This window comes from Toxotes jaculatrix, chromosome 6 (assembly GCF_017976425.1).
Source record: "Toxotes jaculatrix isolate fToxJac2 chromosome 6, fToxJac2.pri, whole genome shotgun sequence".
In the NCBI taxonomy this organism is placed as follows: Eukaryota; Metazoa; Chordata; class Actinopteri; family Toxotidae; genus Toxotes; species Toxotes jaculatrix.
In genome coordinates this window covers 11,332,829-11,352,024 of record NC_054399.1, presented here as the reverse complement: position 1 = coordinate 11,352,024, position 19,196 = coordinate 11,332,829, and the positions used below count along the sequence as shown (strand labels likewise).

Here is a 19,196-nt window from a genome sequence, read left to right as displayed (position 1 = left end):
GTACGGCTATGAGGGCAGAGTGCCGATGAGAAGCGCTCGCCTCTTCTACGATATCAGTGAGCGAGCGAGACGCATCATCGAGTCCTACTTCCTGCTCAACTCCACCCTGCACTTTTCCTACACACACCTGGTGTGCCGCACGGCCATCACAGGTCACTGACACTAACAGACACACATTTTTCTCGTCATTTGATATTATGTGTGAAACTGCTCAGCTGCAGAATAAACTTTTAATAATTACAGTCAAAACACACCAACAATTCGTATTTGCTGTGCAGATAAATATTTATGCTTTTTGTGTCTTTTGGGTTTTTGTTCTTAGGTCAGCAAGATCACAGGAATGACCTGAGCCATCCCATCCATGCTGACAACTGCCTGCTGGACCCTGAGGCCAACGAATGCTGGAAGGAACCACCAGCATACACATACAGAGACTACAGGTACAGGATGAAGCTACTGTTGTAAAACCACATAAAAGAAATGCATCTATTTTGCTGCTGCTGTGTTATACATTTAAACATGTATAATGGTCACTATCACATCCCTCTATTTAATGTTGAGTGTGCACTGACCCTCACTTTTTTTGTTTTCAGTGCACTGCTATATCTAAATGGAGATTTTGAAGGAGGAGAGTTCATATTCACTGAAATGGATGCCAAAACAGTCACAGTAAGCTGGATCTCCTGAGATGTGGGATTTACACATAAATGAGAGATTGAAAAATGGCAGTAGTTACTGTAGCACAGAGGTTTGACACCCAGTGGGGGAAGCCATGCTTTTAACCTGATATTTTTATATATTGAGGTTATTTATTAATATTTGGGTCTGTCTTACTACTATACTACTATAAATAGAGTAATTTTGACTTCACCTCTGTCCCTGCTCCATCTCTTTCATCCTCTGCAGGCATCAGTGAAGCCCAAGTGCGGCAGGATGGTGGGTTTCTCATCAGGAGGGGAAAATCCACACGGCGTAAAGGCCGTCACCAGCGGGCAGAGGTGTGCTGTGGCTCTGTGGTTCACCCTGGACCCGCTCTTCAGAGAACTGGTAATCCCCTGCTGTAATTACAGCCCTTTGGCTGCCATGTTGGCTCTGAGTAACAATGATTTTGCCTTTGTTCATTCTAATTTTGATTCAACTCTTGGATCAGATAGAAGTTGTAGAAACTTTTTCTTCTTTACGTTCTGTCTTTTTCTTCTGTAGGAGAGACTACAGGCAGATGAGGTGATCCAGGCATTGGACACACAGTCTGTGTGGGGTCAGGGCCTCAAAATTAACCCGAAAGATGAACTGTAGAAGCAGAAAAACAGCTTCATCCTCCCCCCACAATCAAAACTTTCTATATATTTTAACTATTTATTGAATGACCTTTGAATCAGAACATTTCTATTTTTGTACTGTTTGAAGTTCAAGATCAATAATGTTGACATTTTTGTGTTGTTAGTCGTATGTCTTTTTTTTCATGTTTCTCTACATGCCAGTACTTGAGTTTACCTTTGGTTATTCCTCTTTCCTTCCAGTAATATCACAGCTTTGAGTTAAGAAAAATTCAGATTCACTTTGTTTTGTTTTCTATCTGTAATCTCACAGAAGAAGCCAAATAATGCGTTTTATTCAAAAACTATGTATGTATTTTTTTCAGGTCAGCAGTTCAAAATAATATTTAACCTTTACAAATGGTACTGTTACATATGCATTTTTTTCTTTTTCTGTGCCAGTAATAATTTCAAAGTAGGCAGTGCACTGTTTTTCTAATATTTTTCTGATATATAAGTCTCAAATAGGCCTAGCACTCACTCTAAAAGAAAAAAAAATGAAATAGATATGTTCTAATATGCTGAATATTTAATGATCATGCACTCTGTCCTCTGTGTGTCAAGTCTGAAACTGAAAATGCCTCTTGTCACCCCTTTGTCCACTTTTCCTTGTTGTGATAAATTAGTTCCCTCCTTTCTGGGCACACAGAGCAGAATACTGGTTTACATGTTCACTAACATGAGGACAGGATGTGTGTGTGTGTATGTGTGTGTGTGTGTGTGTGTGTTAATGTTTTACCTTTATTTATGTGTTTTGAATAATAGACAGCTGCTGTTGTAACTGTCTGCATTTAATATGAGTAACTTTTTTTCATAAAAGATGTCAATCATTCCTGTTTCAAGGAATACATATTTGTAAGATCTTTTATTTCTTTATATTTGTGTTGATGATATAGATGATGATGGCCGAGTCGTGCACTGTAAAACCAATGGAAAGAAACATACAAAGAGTAGCTTTGTTTATCTACATAAATTTAAACTGCTAACCAGAAACTTAATCCCATTGTTTTAATGAGGTTAGCCACTTTTGTTTTCACTGATTATTATTATTATTATTATTATTTTGAAATGCTGTAGCACACAAAAATGTATGTGCACATGCCTATAAATTAAAAACAATATTTGGCATCTAGATCCAATTGTGTATTTTTGTTTCATTTACTCGCAATTTATTGTTCAGCACAAAATTGAGCATAATTCATTCTTTTGTATCAACTAAAAATGATTTTTATGTGATGAAACATAATTAAACAGCAGGCATATTTACTATAGTATTTTCTTCTTACATATATATTTAATTCCTTTACAGTTACATCAGTTCAAGTAACGTCTTATAAAATGTAATGTCTTCTTGTGTTGTATTAATGTAACCAAATACTCTCTGATAAAAGGCCAATAGTAAGAAGTGGTTCAGCTCTTATATTCAAGCTGCACAGCACTGCAGTTTGTGAAGAGCTTCATTGAAAGTAAAGTGCATCTGCTTGTAAATACAGAAAACAAAATCATTAACTTAATACATTTTTATCACACCTTAAATTAACTTGGATGAATTATTTACCCAGATATGTTCAACCTGAGTAGAGGTCACTGTGTAGAGGTCACTTTTTTAAGAAATGTGCTTTAACACAGCAGAGAAATAGAAATGATAAAACAAACTGAACACAATAATTGATGTATTATGTTCCACACCAGGTTTTTGTGTTGTCCAGCCTATGGTTAAATTACTGTATGAACAGATTCAACAGATTCAGCCAAATTCAATCCAGTTTTAGATGGTGCTGTGTGAATTCAGCAGTCTTGCTGGGTGTGCTTGGTTCAGAAGCGGTAGGCCAGCTGCTCAGTGAATCTGAATGGCTTGGCTTCATTGACAGTACACATCAGGTCCCGCATGCGTCGCGCTCGTCTCTCCTCCAGCACCAGCCTGCGGGAGCGCTCTCGAGCCGCCTGCTGCTCCGCTCGCTTTTCCGCCCGCTTTCGCTTCACCCACCTGAGGACGGGAAAGAGGATGGAGAATATCAAGACAGATGGCTTTGACACCAAATTTAAATTTATAATAACTATAATATGAAGGAAAAATAAACAAAAGCAAATATTAGATTGGGTTTGGCTTGCAGATTTTAAAAAAGGAACTGATCAGGATCAAGAGCCAAAAAAGAAAAAAATGTCCAGGAACCTCTTTTAACTGATTTTTGTGACTTTCAAAAAACAAGTGTTGCTACCAGTCACTTCAGACAAAGGCCTGTGCCCAGCGGGTCAGTTCAGTAATACTTACATGTCTGTAAGTGGCTGACACAGTTGTTGACTCACACATAACTCCGCATGGTACTATGTCTTATGAAAGTTTGAATTTTTCTGTCTCTCACATCTTCACGACTGTTATTTCAAGATGCTACCAACTCCCTCTATACTTGTTGCCTGTAAAAATTACCTATTGGTTTATTACTACAGGCCTTGAATGAAAAAGCTAAAAGGATTAAGGTGAACTCACAGTTTGAAGGCATGTTCACACTCCTCGCGGCTGCGTAGGAGGTAACCACTGTCCTCCTCCAGCTTCTTCAGCTCCACCAGCTGTTTCTCTTTCTGCTGCTGTTCCTGCTTCCTCTGAAGCCACAGCTTGAAGGCCTCCTCCGAGTCACTGTGTGAAGAGTCCTTCTGTGTGGAAAAGTAGAAATTAATGCAGTAATAATGTGGAAATAATGACTAATGTTCATTTTGCAGTGTCTAACTAGTGCTTTTTCTGTAGATGTCTTGGTCTGTTTAGGGTTTACTCTGCATAGGAATGCAGTTCCTATTGCTCTGGTTATAACAAATAAACCAGTCAGTGCCTGTTTAAAGATTTAATTTGTGCGGAATAGAATAAGTACTGTGTTATATAAGTCATCTTCAGACTGGTGCAAAATTTAATAGGTAACTTGAAAATATTCTGGACAATACTTATATGTCTGGTCTGTGATTATAAGTTTACAGTTGATTTTTCTGCATCTAAAATTAGCTTAAAGTGAAGCATCTTACCAAAATGAATTCTTACATTCTTTAAATTCTTATATTAATATTTCTTGTCATTCTGATATCCTAAAGCGAGGCTTCACTCCTGTAGGCTAAAGACTATAAGTGCTTGTTAAATTGTAAACAAATTAAATTACCCTAAGAACAGGAAACTGAAAGGATAGTGGCTGACTAATAAATACAAATAATTACTCATCTAATCAAAACAAAAATGCTTAAATGACCAGCCATAGAGCCTTATTTCTTTTGCAGCCTGTCTACAGTCCTACCTCTGAAGCTTTATACAAGCTGTAGATCTGTGTTTTAGTAGGCTGGTGTGCCCCCTTGTGGTCATACCTTAGAATTCATCCTCTCCATCTCCTGAGCTCGGTGGATCCTTCTCTCCTCCTGAAGCTGCTCTCTCTTCCTCATTAGCCAGGCTTTGAATGCCAGCTCGTTCTCCTGCTTCTTCTGCTCCTCTTCCTCATGTTTCCTCTGCTCTGCCTGACATTGGAAGCAAGAGTGATTAAATATAATACATATGCAATTTTGTACTTTGATGGTAAATGTGCTATTTTTGCTGGTCAGAGTTCAGAATCTAAGCATTTGAATTAATCTCTATTTGATCGAGTGTATCACTTCATTCCTACCTCTCTGGCCAACCTCTCCTTCCTGTCCTGGATCCTGTGCAGCAGCTCTTTCTGCTGGGGGGAGAGGGTGTAAGTGGCCTGGAAGGGTGTCCCAGTGGCTGACTGCACACGTCGTTTGCTGCCTCTCCTCTGGGTGCCTCTCTGACTGTGGCTGGCTGAGCTGGGCCTGCTCCTGGGCTGCGCTGGAGGTCTGGGGGCCCGGAGGTGATCGACACCCTGCTGGAAGGAGGAAGAGCCGGCACGAGAACGAGGAGAGGCGGAGGAATTGTGGACCTTACTGGAGCTCACAGTCTGCTCCTGGAGATGTGGAGAGGAGCGTGAGTATTCATTGTAGTTGTTTGCAATAGGAGGGAGAAGTCCTTGACTCTCCACCTCTTTCAAGCTGACCAGGTGAAATTTCCCATCTTTTTCCACAAGGACTCTGCCCTCCTTTATCCCCTGCCCTCCATCACTGCTCTCCACAGCCCTGCCAGATCTTCCAGATCCTACACTTTCCTCCCGAGGGGAAAGCTTTAACTCAGACAGTTTCCCTGACACTTCAGTCTCTAGCTCTGTATCCTTTTCTCTATCCTTGTTCTCCTTTCCCCCTTCCACCACACTGCTTTTTCTATCTTTCTCAAACTGCAGTGGAGGCACCACTAGGTCCACTAGCGTTTCTTTAAAATGTAACCGCCTGCGCCTTGTCATATCTGGAGCTTCCTGGTCCTGCAGCTCCCGGTTAGCTTGCTGGATCTTCTCCAGAATGTACTTCTTCTCCTCTTCTGTCTGGTCATCCATCCCTGGAGGAGGTGGGACTACAGGCGATGACTTAGTTGGGCTATCTCTGTCAGAGTCATATTCCAATGGCTCCATAGGTGAAGGCCACCTCTCTTCATCTTCTTCCACCTCCTCTGTTTTGCTGCCTTTCTTCTCTTCTTTGTAGCTTTTGTCCTTTTGTTTCATTCTTTGCTGTTTCTCATCCTCCTCCAGTTCTTTGTCAATTTCTGCCTCAATGTCATCATAGTCAGGACCCTGTCGGGAAGAAGAGGCAGAGGCACACTGCATTTATTAATTAGGTTTGAATGTAAATGAATGAGCAGCATCAGTCCTCAGCAGGTAATAGGTGTGCTGGCGTGATAACATACTTGAGTAAATGTGTTCATCAATATTGCATTCAGCAGTGGCACAGTGAAAGTATGTCACTGTATGTCAACCGAGCAGGTTTCACATGCAAATAGTGAGATGTGCCAGCTCGAGTAACTCAACACTACTCACTGTCACACTTTCACAGAGCAGGGTTAGGGACCCGTTCAGCACCCAGTCTGCAGTAAGTAGATCCAATTAAGCAAAGATACAGCGTGATAAAAAAAAAGGTTGAGTAAAAGCATAAAACAGATCAGTCTGCCTAGTGGTCTTGAATAAATCGTACTTTGCATGGTGAGACCCGACTTACCTGGTCCTCACTCCGGCTTTCCTCTCTAATCAGCCAGTCCAGATCTTTCTCAAAGTCGTCTTCATACTCCTCTTGGGACTTTGTGCAAACCACCTCACTCATAATCTACCACTGGGAAACAGCTGGACCTAAGAAAAGCGATAACAGTCGCTCAGTCCTAAGCAAGATCTACTGACCAATAAAGCAAGAAATGAGTTCTGGATATTCATAGCCCCCATAGAAGCAAAATTCCTTCTGGACCTGTACTTTGGTCTTTGCAATGTTACAATATAATCACTGATAATGATAATAATAATAGTAATAATAAATAGTATATAGCCAAACAGTAATTACAATAAATATTCTGTAATACATTTAACCTAAATTGATCGACTTTTTCATGTACGAGTATGTTGTACTATACTGAAGTGACCACAGTCCGTAGTTGTTTACCACACCAATGTCACCTCATTTGATGAAGGTATTAGTAGTCCAGAGAGGTTAACATATCTGGGACTGTCCACCTGTCAGTAGAGTCCCTGATGTAAATGGGATGAGTGGCATCGCTAGATATCCTACCACCCTGGTCATGGACAACATCACAGTATGTAAATAGGTTACTTGTGTGATTGGCCGTCCCCTACTGGACAAAAATCAATACTGCACGGTTAGCAATAAACTATTATTCTTGTTTTTCTTACATACATATGTTCCATGTCTGCTATCATACAGGTTATGTTTACGTTCTGTACCTGTATTTTCACTGTAACTCAGAACCACTTTTACTGGCTACATGGCAAGATGTAACACAAAAAGACACTGTAATCCTATTTATTTTTATAGTTCTGTTGTTTTTTAAAATAAACAGAACAGAAACAGAAGAAGAGGTTGAGATGCAGAGCAGAGTTTGCGCCCTTAAGTCTCACATTAAACAGAGTTTTGGCTTCTGGGAATAAATAGCAGTAAAAACTGTGGTAGGCAGCTAGGGCTGTTAAACTCACCACCAGCTGCTTCTTGCGCAGTATTCCTGTTCAATTCAAAGAGGTGAAAGAAGACATCCAGCCGGGCTGTTCGGTGACTATTTCTCCTTCTGTCTGGCCCACATAGAGTCTGCTAGCCTGCGAAGCAACACCTGAGCACATAATCTGCTTCTAGTCCCTTTGCAGCCCTAAAAGGTTTAATGGGCCGGTCGTCATAGAGACCTACAACACGCTTTACTACTTGGGCATGCGCAGTCAGGAAACACGCACACCAGAATTCCCTGTATCTCCATGTACATATTGTAAACAAGGGCAAACACCCAAATGTTATCCTTCAGGGAAAATTAAAAAAAAAAAATCTGTAATCTGGTAAGAAAGGTTACACGAGATTTAAAGTATTAAACTAAAATTCAACATCCAAATAAATAAATAAATAACAATAAAAATGACCGGATTAAGTATGATTCATTACACATGTATGGGAGTAGGCAGCACCAATTAAAATTATAAACTGAAATTATATAGGCTTTAAAGGTGGCGCTTGCGATTGCAGACAAAACAATACAAGGCCTACCAACAATGGCAACAACAGTTACAAAAATGAACGTATCTCTTATCTAATTTACAAATTTACTGTCTTAAGTTAATTTTTAAACTCATGTTTAACCAAGTTACCAATGAGGAGAATCTACTGGAGAAATGGGCGCTCACCTCATTTTTACTTTGGTTAATGTTTAATCATGTTGCCAGCACATGGCCATTGGACAGTGGTACGAACCAGTCGACTTTATTTCGGACCCTTGTTTATATGAGACATTATTTAATAATATGAAACAAACAGTAAAACTATTCTAAATATTGAGTTGGTGGCGAAGGGATCTGTAATAATACAAAGATTTTATTATGAGCAAGGGCTAGTTTAAAACTAAACAACAAATGTATCGGGATTTTGGTCGGAGTATAGTTAATGTTATGTCGTAATACTGTGATTACACAAAGTGAGTATATTTAACTCCGATTAAAGGTAGAAGGTTGGACACAACAAAAACAGCACTTGAGTTCATACTCCCTCCTAATCACAGATGACGGAGCCTATTAGAAGTTCTCGAACGCAACATCAGATATCAGGCGCACTGCACTCTGGGTTTTGAAGTTTTCTGAAGGCTTTCGCCACTGGGAGAACTCGACATCACGAATGGCGGAGAACAGCACCTCCCGTGATGCCTCTGTCATTACAGAGGAACTACACGCCCCTCGACTTGAAGCACGACCTGCAGCACGTAGGCGCAAGTTCTGATAATGTTTTGAGAAGTTAACTACGCTGTAGCTGCCTACGACCGGTACTCACCGAGGACAGAGCGGGTTTGTTTCTTACAAATGGCCACCATCGTCTTTTGGACAGTGAACAAAACGGCTCCGACTACGACGAGACGATGCTTGACTGCACATTTAAAGGGGGTTGCTAGGGTAAGAGAGTCGCGTTTGCCGTTTTCCTCCGCTTACAGCCCGTCATTGACTTTGCTTCCGGGAACGAGATGGTTTTCCAGGGGTACCGGAGTGAGGTTAATGTCCCATGGGACCGCAGGGAGATCCGCAGCCGGACAAGCCAGAAGGGGAGCTCTGGCGCTCAGTGGAGCCGCGGCAGTGACAGCAGCAGCGGCCGTAGCGGGGTTTTTAGCCAACACTAACCACTTCCAGCGTGCAGAAATGGCAACGAGAGTCTCTCAAGCCGCCGAGGAAAAGGAGCAAGAGGGGGATATTCTGGAAAGATGCCGGGGGTTCATGTCCCCTCCAGTGACCGACATCAGCGTGCTGCAGAGAATGAAAGGGGAGATGCGTACAAGGATGGAAATACTGATCATGGAGACGCAGGCCGAGTTCTGTAGAGCCCTGCAGAAGGTGGATGGTGGGACGTTCAAGGTGGACCGATGGGACAGGAAGGAAGGTGAGGGCAGGGGGCTCGACTGATATCGCTATTATATCATAACACCTGAAAACAAAGCCGAGGGTGTTTATGAGGGTGTACTGGCGAAAGCCGAAAGCAACACAGATGCATGGCTTAGAGTGGCAGTAACTAAACTGCCAGACAGCAGCACAACCAATCTCATGTCAGTCTTTTTTTGGTTATTCCGCCTTGACCCTGTGTGTGTGTATGTGTGTGTGTCAGGTGGCGGAGGAATCAGTTGTGTGATGCAGGATGGAAAGGTGTTTGAGAAGGCAGGGGTCAATGTGTCAGTGGTGTTTGGGAACCTGACCGAGGAGGCCGCCAGGCAGATGAGGAGCAGAGGCAAAGTCCTCAAAGGGAAAGATGGTGAGTTCTCTGATATTCACTGATTGTTGCATTTCCTAACAGAGTTGTTGTGTTACTTTGCACTTTACGCTCATCTTTGTTTTGTGTAATGTTGTAATTGGCATTAAAACATGCATGAACTGTGTCTGTGTTTGAACTTCAATGTTGTGCTCTGTGTTTTCTTTCAGGGAAGCTGCCTTTTTGTGCCATGGGTGTGAGCTCTGTTATCCACCCTAAGAACCCCCACATCCCCACAGTGCACTTCAATTACCGATACTTTGAGATTGAGGAGGAAGATGGTGAGTGAGTAATTGTCTGTCCTTGACATCACCAATTGTGTCTTGGTGTCAGTGACACTATTGAGTACGTGAATGAATAATAACCCTTGTTTCCTTCTTCCTTATCTGTGTGTGTGTGTGTGTGTGTGTGTGTGTGTGTGTGTGTGTGTGTGTTCCAGGCACTAAGCAGTGGTGGTTTGGTGGAGGCACAGACTTGACTCCAGTTTATATTGATAAAGAAGATGCGTTTCACTTCCACAACACCCTGAAGGAGGCCTGTGACAAGCACGGCCCGCAGTACTACCCTGACTTTAAGAAATGGTACAGTGTGACTCGGGAGATGCATGTGTACTTCAGTACCCATCTGTTTGCCTGATTTCTGGGTATTTGTCTGTGTGGATTACAATGGGTGTATCCTCAGTGTAAGATGATGATAAGAGGAAGTCTCTGCCTAAAATCTGCAGTTGCAGAAAAACCGTTGAGCCGTGACGTTAACCAGTTAATGACCATTGGTTATATGAAAGGAATGGGTGTGGTTTATCTGATGTGGCTTGAAATAAGTGTATTTTCTCATTTTAATTTAAAGTTAAATTTAAAAAGGAATAGTTTAATATTTTAGGAAATATGTTCTTTTGCTTTCTCGCTGAGAGTTAGTGGTGGAAATCGATGCAAGATATCCATTACCTTGGGCTGAACTTAAGAAGTGTAGCTAGGAGAATTTTTTGTTTTGTTTTTAACCTTTAGAAAGAGCCAGGCTAGCTCTTTCTCCTTGCTTCCGGTCTTTATGCTAAGCTAAGCTAGCTTTGTCTTGGCTGTAATTTCATATTCAATAGACAGATGTGAAATTTGTCGAGTGAGCATATTTCCATAAATGCCATAGTATTTCTTTAAGTAGTGATCTCAGCAAAAAAAAAAGTAACTTTAACTCCCATTGTACTCTGGATGTCCTATTTTCAATTCCTTTTTTATGTTAGTACTTTAACCAATTTTTTGTGATTCTTTTGGAGTACTGACCAAATTAAAAAAAAAATCTAAAAATGTAATAAGAAAAAAAATATGTTACACACTAATTTAAAAAAGCAGTATGTAGCATGTAGTGTAGCTTTTGCTTTCAACTGTACACACAGCTGATTCTCCCACCATGTACCTGACACACAGCCTGGCATGGAAAATAAAGGATTTTCCAAACCAACTTTTATGTTTTCTAGGTGTGACAGATACTTCTATATCCGCCACAGAGGAGAAACTCGAGGTATAGGAGGGATCTTCTTCGATGACCTGGACTCCCCAAGTCAGGAAGAAGTGTTCAACTTTGTCAAGAGTTGTGCCCGCACTGTGGTGCCCTGTTACCTGCCCATCGTATACAAACATCTCAATGACTCCTTTACTGATGAGCAGAAGGACTGGCAGCAGGTGCGAAGAGGCAGGTGAGTAAAAAAACAAAATAACCTGCGGTTGTTAATGAGTAATACATACATTTTACAAGGGAGATTGTTAAAAGGATTTATTTTATTTATTTTATAGCCAATTTTAGTTCAATAATTGAAGAGTCTTTTTTCAGTTGTAGTGAGTCATAACAGTAATAAGTCTTAATAGTTTTAGCCACACACTCACTAGTTTGATCACCTATTAAATCTGCAATTTTCAAATCAGCTATACTTAACGAACCTAAACTTGATCCTGATCCTTCTTCATACATAAAATCAACTATGAATGAATCAACTATAAATAAAGCCACACAAACATTAAACTTGTTTCAGACACATGATCCATATTGGTTTACATATAGTTTTCTTTATTTTGTAAACATATTATATCAGAGCTATTTACCAGCACATAAATGTACCAACCTTGGAGTCAGTTATTGTCCAACATTAACATTTACCAAAAGCAAAGATGACTTAAAGTTCACTGTGCTGGATTGCCTACATCAGGTCAAGTCTATATTCAAACAGTGCTTGAAATACTGTAAAAAGAAACCAAAAGCTGCCTGAGTTCTGATTGAAAGTTTGATTCTAACACATTTGTGCCACATTATTGTGCTTAGCCAAGTGGCTATAGCGTAAAATATATGCAGTTTTTAATTTGTAAGTCAGAGAGGATGCTGGTCCGCCAAGAAGAAAAGTCCCTGAACTCATCAAAAATCCTCAGTGCCTGGAGCACATTGCACAACGCCTAGATACATCACAAACAACGGTAATTGTCACAAACATAAGCCTTATTATTCTGGGAGCTTGCAACTTGAAAGGGTTGAGAACCATTTATATAAGGCACAACAGATCTGAACTTGGTGCATCATACATCATATGAAACCACTTGTCTACAGTAGGTTTTGTGTATTCGTGTTGTAGATACGTGGAGTTCAACCTGGTGTATGACAGGGGAGTGAAGTTTGGCTTGGCCACGCCTGGCTCCAGAATTGAGAGCATCCTCATGTCCCTCCCTCTCACTGCCAGGTAAGACATCACTGGTCTGAAGCAGCCGTTGCCCTGCTCTTGTGTGACAGTAATGAGCTGTGTTGCTTGGTAACAAACTCACCTTTCATCCTCAGGTGGGAGTACATGCACGAGCCTGCCAAAGGTACCCAGGAGGCCGAGATGCTGGAGGTGTTACGAAACCCCAAAGAGTGGGTGTGACCGCAGTGTTCACAGGTTTACATGTCAATATGGACAAAACATCCAGGAAAACATCTTTGTTGTGTTTTATAAAGGTGTGACCTGTTTGACAAGGTCTACAGCTGTTAAAAATTTGTTTACCAAAATAATATGAACTTGCTTTCCAATTGCCTGAAGAGTTTTTTTAATCTGCGCTGGTACTTTTCTCCTTCCTGTTTGCTGTTTTGTCAAATCAGCCTTGTTAACACGTAATCACAGGGGATTTTAATATTGTAATAATGAGACTGTGTTGTTAAACGCAATGATTGAGCTCTGTGCCAAAGCTTGCTGCACCTCACATGTGGCTATTGTACCTGCTTTTCTGTTATCTCAGTTTGATGCTCCTTTTTAAGCTAGCTGTGAGGGTTTTTTTTTTTTTTTTTTTTTTTTATCCCTGGGCTAAATGTGTTGTGCTCTACTTGAAACTGTGTGAGCTCCACTCTGTTCTGTTCTTCTTTAACAAGGCATTGAAAGGGAAAATAAGGACAAACTGAGCCACTGTATTTGCATGTGCACCACTACTCGTATCAAATATTAATAAACATTTTAATGTTTTTAATGTGTAAGTGCATATGCACGCCACAATGGGTTATCTTTTTTTGACAATCAAAGCTAAATAGTAAGAATTAACTGTTTCCTGTTGCGCTTCATTTACATTGTGGTTGGTCATTCATTTGTGGTTAATGAGTCACTTCCAGCTTTGAACAGCAGTAAACAGTACTTGGATTTTGCATCAGGTTCCACAGAGAGGATAAATATGGATCAGAGGCCAGGTGGTTCCTTGAGGACAGAAGAATGTATCCAAAAAACAATTGTTCATGAGATGTAAAGTAATTTACAGGTAACAATTATAATTAAAGCTGAAAGCAGCGATGGACGGGCCCTATGATATGAGTGTATCACCGTAAGGCGTCAAAATCGGCCAAAAAAAGTCAAAAAATTTTTTGACCCCAAAATGTCATAAAAAACGTCATACGGCCGTAAGGCGTCAAAATCGGGCAAATAAAGTCAAAAATTTTTTTTAACCTCAAAATGTCATAAAAAACGTCATAGTATAGTAAGGCGTCAAAATCGGGAAAAAAAAGTCAAATTTTTTTTTGACCTCAAAATGTCATGAAAAACGTCTTACTATAGTATGGCGTCAAATTCAGACAAAAAAGTCAAAATTTTCTTTTGACCTCAAAATGTCATAAAAAACGTCATAGTAAAGTATATGAGTGTATCACCGTAAGGCGTCAAATTCAAACAAAAAAGTCAAAATTTTCTTTTGACCTCAAAATGTCATAAAAAACGTCATAGTATAGTAAGGCGTCAAAATCGGACAAAAAAAGTCAAAAATTTTTTTGACCTCAAAATGTCATAAAAAACGTCATAGTACAGTAAGGCGTCAAAATCGGGAAAAAAAAATAAAAAATTTTTTCGACCTCAAAATGTCATAAAAAACGTCATAGTATAGTAAGGCGTTTTTTTTCGGCCAAAAAAAGTCAAAATTTTTTTCGACCTCAAAATGTCATAAAAAACGTCATAGTATAGTAAGGCGTTTTTTTCGGCCAAAAAAAGTCAACATTTTTTTCGACCTCAAAATGTCATAAAAAACGTCATAGTATAGTAAGGCGTTGTTTTCAGACAAAAAAAGTCAAAAATTTTTTCGACCTCAAAATGTCATAAAAAACATCATAGTATAGTAAGGCGTTGTTTTCGGACAAAAAAAGTCAAAATTTTTTTCGACCTCAAAATGTCATAAAAAACGTCATAGTATAGTAAGGCGTCAAAATCGGTGAAAAAAAAGTCAAAAATTTTTTCGACCTCAAAATGTCATAAAAACGTCATAGTATAGTAAGGCGTTGTTTTCGGACAAAAAAAGTCTAAATTTTTTTCGACCTCAAAATGTCATAAAAAACGTCATAGTATAGTAAGGCGTTGTTTTCGGACAAAAAAAGTCAAATTTTTTTTTTGACCTCAAAATGTCATAAAAAACGTCATAGTATAGTAAGGCGTTTTTTTCGGACAAAAAAAGTCAAAATTTTTTTCGACCTCAAAATGTCATAAAAAACGTCATAGTATAGTAAGGCGTTGTTTTCGGACAAAAAAAAGTCAAAATTTTTTTCGACCTCAAAATGTCATAAAATACATCATAGTATAGTAAGGCGTCAAAATCGGCCAAAAAAAGTCAAAATTTTTTTCGACCTCAAAATGTCATAAAAAACGTCATAGTATAGTAAGGCGTTTTTTTCGGACAAAAAAAGTCAAAATTTTTTTCAACCTCAAAATGTCATAAAAAACGTCATAGTATAGTAAGGCGTCAAAATCGGTGAAAAAAAGTTAAAATTTTTTTCGACCTCAAAATGTCATAAAAAACGTCATAGTATAGTAAGGCGTCAAAATCGGTGAAAAAAAGTCAACATTTTGTTCGACCTCAAAATGTCATAAAAAACGTCATACGGCTGTAAGGCGTCAAAATCGAAAAAAAAAGTCAAAATTTTTTTTAACCTCAAAATGTCATAAAAAACGTCATAGTATAGTAAGGCGTCAAAATCAGTGAAAAAAAGTCAAAATTTTTTTCGACCTCAAAATGTCATAAAAAACGTCATAGTATAGTAAGGCGTCAAAATCGGCCAAAAAAAGTCAAAAATTTTTTCGACCTCAAAATGTCATAAAAAACGTCATAGTATAGTAAGGCGTTTTTTTCGGACAAAAAAAGTCAACATTTTTTTCGACCTCAAAATGTCATAAAAAACGTCATAGTATAGTAAGTCGTTTTTTTTCGGACAAAAATAGTCAAAATTTTTTTCGACCTCAAAATGTCATAAAAAACGTCTTAGAATAGTAAGGCGTTGTTTTTGGACAAAAAAAGTCAAAATTTTTTTCGACCTCAAAATGTCATAAAAAACGTCATAGTATAGTAAGGCGTTGTTTTCGGACAAAAAAAGTCACAATTTTTTTCGACCTCAAAATGTCATAAAAAACGTCATAGTATAGTAAGGCGTTTTTTTCGGACAAAAAAAGTCAAAATTTTTTTCGACCTCAAAATGTCATAAAAAACGTCATACAGCTGTCAGGCGTCAAAATCGAAAAAAAAAAAGTCAAAATTTTTTTTAACCTCAAAATGTCATAAAAAACGTCATAGTATAGTAAGGCGTCAAAATCAGTGAAAAAAAGTCAAAAATTTTTTCGACCTCAAAATGTCATAAAAAACGTCATAGTATAGTAAGGCGTCAAAATCGGCCAAAAAAAGTCAAAAATTTTTTCGACCTCAAAATGTCATAAAAAACGTCATAGTATAGTAAGGCGTTTTTTTCGGACAAAAAAAGTCAACATTTTTTTCGACCTCAAAATGTCATAAAAAACGTCATAGTATAGTAAGTCGTTTTTTTCGGACAAAAATAGTCAAAATTTTTTTCGACCTCAAAATGTCATAAAAAACGTCTTAGAATAGTAAGGCGTTGTTTTCGGACAAAAAAAGTCACAATTTTTTTCGACCTCAAAATGTCATAAAAAACGTCATAGTATAGTAAGGCGTTTTTTTCGGACAAAAAAAGTCAAAATTTTTTTCGACCTCAAAATGTCATAAAAAACGTCATACAGCTGTCAGGCGTCAAAATCGAAAAAAAAAAAAGTCAAAATTTTTTTTAACCTCAAAATGTCATAAAAAACGTCATAGTATAGTAAGGCATCAAAATCGAGCAAAAAAGTCAAAAAAAATTTTTACCTCAAAATGTCATAAAAAACGTCATAGTACAGTAAGGCGTCAAAATCAGTGAAAAAAAGTCAAATTTTTTTTCGACCTCAAAATGTCATAAAAAACGTCATAGTATAGTAAGGCGTCAAAATCGGTGAAAAAAAGTCAACATTTTTTTCGACCTCAAAATGTCATAAAAAACGTCACAGTATAGTAAGGCGTTTTTTTTTTGGCCAAAAAAAGTCAAAAAAATTTTCGACCTCAAAATGTCATAAAAAACGTCATAGTATAGTAAGGCGTTGTTTTCGGACAAAAAAAGTCAAAAATTTTTTTGACCTCAAAATGTCATAAAAAACGTCATAGTATAGTAAGGCGTCAGAATCGGCCAAAAAAAGTCAAAATTTTTTTCGACCTCAAAATGTCATAAAAAACGTCATAGTATAGTAAGGCATTTTTTTCGGACAAAAAAAGTCAAAATTTTTTTCGACCTCAAAATGTCATAAAAAACGTCATACGGCTGTAAGGCGTCAAAATCGAAAAAAAAAAGTCAAAATTTTTTTTAACCTCAAAATGTCATAAAAAACGTCATAGTATAGTAAGGCATCAAAATCGAGCAAAAAAAGTCAAAAAAATTTTTGACCTCAAAATGTCATAAAAAACGTCATAGTACAGTAAGGCATCAAAATCAGTGAAAAAAAGTCAAATTTTTTTTCGACCTCAAAATGTCATAAAAAACGTCATAGTATAGTAAGGCGTCAAAATCGGTGAAAAAAAGTTAAAATTTTTTTCGACCTCAAAATGTCATAAAAAACGTCATAGTATAGTAAGGCGTTTTTTTCGGACAAAAAAAGTCAAAAATTTTTTCGACCTCAAAATGTCATAAAAAACGTCATAGTATGGTAAGGCGTCAAAATCGGTGAAAAAAATTCAAAATTTTTTTCGACCTCAAAATGTCATAAAAAACGTCATAGTATAGTAACGCGTTGTTTTCGGACAAAAAAAGTCAAAAATTTTTTTGACCTCAAAATGTCATAAAAAACGTCATAGTATAGTAAGGCGTCGAAATCGGCCAAAAAAAGTCAAAAAATTTTTTTGACCTCAAAATGTCATAAAAAACGTCATAGTATAGTAAGGCGTCAGAATAGGCCAAAAAAAGTCAAAATTTTTTTCGACCTCAAAATGTCATAAAAAACGTCATTGTATAGTAAGGCGTTTTTTTCGGACAAAAAAAGTCAAAATTTTTTTCGACCTCAAAATGTCATAAAAAATGTCATACGGCTGTAAGGCGTCAAAATCGAAAAAAAAAGTCAAATTTTTTTTTAACCTCAAAATGTCATAAAAAAACGTCATAGTATAGTAAGGCATCAAAATCGAGCAAAAAAAGTCAAAAAAATTTTTGACCTCAAAATGTCATAAAAAACGTCATAGTATAGTAAGGCGTCAAAATCAGTGAAAAAAAGTCAAAAAAAATTTCGACCTCAAAATGTCATAAAAAATGTCATAGTATAGTAAGGCGTTGTTTTCGGACAAAAAAAGTCAAAAATTTTTTCGACCTCAAAATGTCATAAAAAACATCATAGTATAGTAAGGCGTCAAAATCGGCCAAAAAAAGTCAAAAATTTTTTCGACCTCAAAATGTCATAAAAAACGTCATAGTATAGTAACGCGTTGTTTTCGGACAAAAAAAGTCAAAAATTTTTTTGACCTCAAAATGTCATAAAAAATGTCATAGTATAGTAAGGCGTCGAAATCGGCCAAAAAAAGTCAAAAAATTTTTTTGACCTCAAAATGTCATAAAAAACGTCATAGTATAGTAAGGCGTCAGAATAGGCCAAAAAAAGTCAAAATTTTTTTCGACCTCAAAATGTCATAAAAAACGTCATAGTATAGTAAGGCGTCAAAATCGGTGAAAAAAAGTTTAAATTTTTTTCGACCTCAAAATGTCATAAAAAACGTCATAGTATAGTAAGGCGTTTTTTTCGGACAAAAAAAGTCAAAATTTTTTTCGACCTCAAAATGTCATAAAAAATGTCATACGGCTGTAAGGCGTCAAAATCGAAAAAAAAAGTCAAAATTTTTTTTAACCTCAAAATGTCATAAAAAAACGTCATAGTATAGTAAGGCATCAAAATCGAGCAAAAAAAGTCAAAAAAATTTTTGACCTCAAAATGTCATAAAAAACATCATAGTATAGTAAGGCGTTGTTTTCGGACAAAAAAAGTCAAAATTTTTTTCGACCTCAAAATGTCATAAAAAACGTCATAGTATAGTAAGGCGTCAAAATCGGTGAAAAAAAAGTCAACATTTTTTTCGACCTCAAAATGTCATAAAAACGTCATAGTATAGTAAGGCATCAAAATCGGCCAAAAAAAGTCAAAATTTTTTTCGACCTCAAAATGTCATAAAAAACGTCATAGTATAGTAAGGCGTTTTTTTCGGACAGAAAAAGTCAAAAATTTTTTCGACCTCAAAATGTCATAAAAAACGTCATAGTATAGTAAGGCGTTGTTTTCGGACAAAAAAAGTCTAAATTTTTTTCGACCTCAAAATGTCATAAAAAACGTCATAGTATAGTAAGGCGTTGTTTTCGGACAAAAAAAGTCAAATTTTTTTTTTGACCTCAAAATGTCATAAAAAACGTCATAGTATAGTAAGGCGTTTTTTTCGGCCAAAAAAAGTCAAAATTTTTTTCGACCTCAAAATGTCATAAAAAACGTCATAGTATAGTAAGGCGTTGTTTTCGGACAAAAAAAAGTCAAAATTTTTTTCGACCTCAAAATGTCATAAAATACATCATAGTATAGTAAGGCGTCAAAATCGGCCAAAAAAAGTCAAAATTTTTTTCGACCTCAAAATGTCATAAAAAACGTCATAGTATAGTAAGGCGTTTTTTTCGGACAAAAAAAGTCAAAATTTTTTTCAACCTCAAAATGTCATAAAAAACGTCATAGTA

At 37.5% G+C, this 19,196-nt stretch overlaps 3 protein-coding genes across 3 annotated transcripts in view; 2 read left to right on the top strand and 1 right to left on the bottom strand.

The window, feature by feature from the left end:
- Positions 1–2,450, top strand: part of p3h2 (prolyl 3-hydroxylase 2) — a 49,913-nt gene extending 47,463 nt beyond the window's left edge. Inside the window, exons 11-15 of the mRNA XM_041041027.1 lie at positions 2–152; positions 323–440; positions 594–669; positions 907–1,047; positions 1,204–2,450. Of these exons, the coding sequence (XP_040896961.1) occupies positions 2–152; positions 323–440; positions 594–669; positions 907–1,047; positions 1,204–1,296 (579 nt within the window). The 3' untranslated portion in view covers positions 1,297–2,450. The remainder of the gene's footprint in view (position 1; positions 153–322; positions 441–593; positions 670–906; positions 1,048–1,203) is intronic.
- Positions 2,451–2,862: 412 nt separating this feature from the next.
- On the bottom strand, positions 2,863–6,485 carry ccdc181 (coiled-coil domain containing 181). Its single transcript, XM_041041029.1, has 5 exons — positions 6,384–6,485; positions 4,952–5,962; positions 4,659–4,805; positions 3,805–3,968; positions 2,863–3,303 (listed from the first exon to the last, which is right to left on the bottom strand). The coding sequence occupies exons 1-5, from the start codon at positions 6,483–6,485 to the stop codon at positions 3,132–3,134; spliced, it is 1,596 nt and encodes a 531-aa protein (XP_040896963.1). The 3' UTR covers positions 2,863–3,131.
- Positions 6,486–8,603: 2,118 nt separating this feature from the next.
- cpox (coproporphyrinogen oxidase) lies at positions 8,604–13,180 on the top strand. The gene is made up of 7 exons (XM_041041224.1): positions 8,604–9,287; positions 9,510–9,653; positions 9,821–9,931; positions 10,090–10,231; positions 11,119–11,337; positions 12,262–12,366; positions 12,462–13,180. Exons 1-7 carry the CDS (start codon positions 8,720–8,722, stop codon positions 12,544–12,546), a joined length of 1,374 nt encoding a protein of 457 aa, XP_040897158.1. The 5' UTR covers positions 8,604–8,719; the 3' UTR covers positions 12,547–13,180.
- The last annotated feature ends 6,016 nt before the right edge of the window (positions 13,181–19,196 follow it).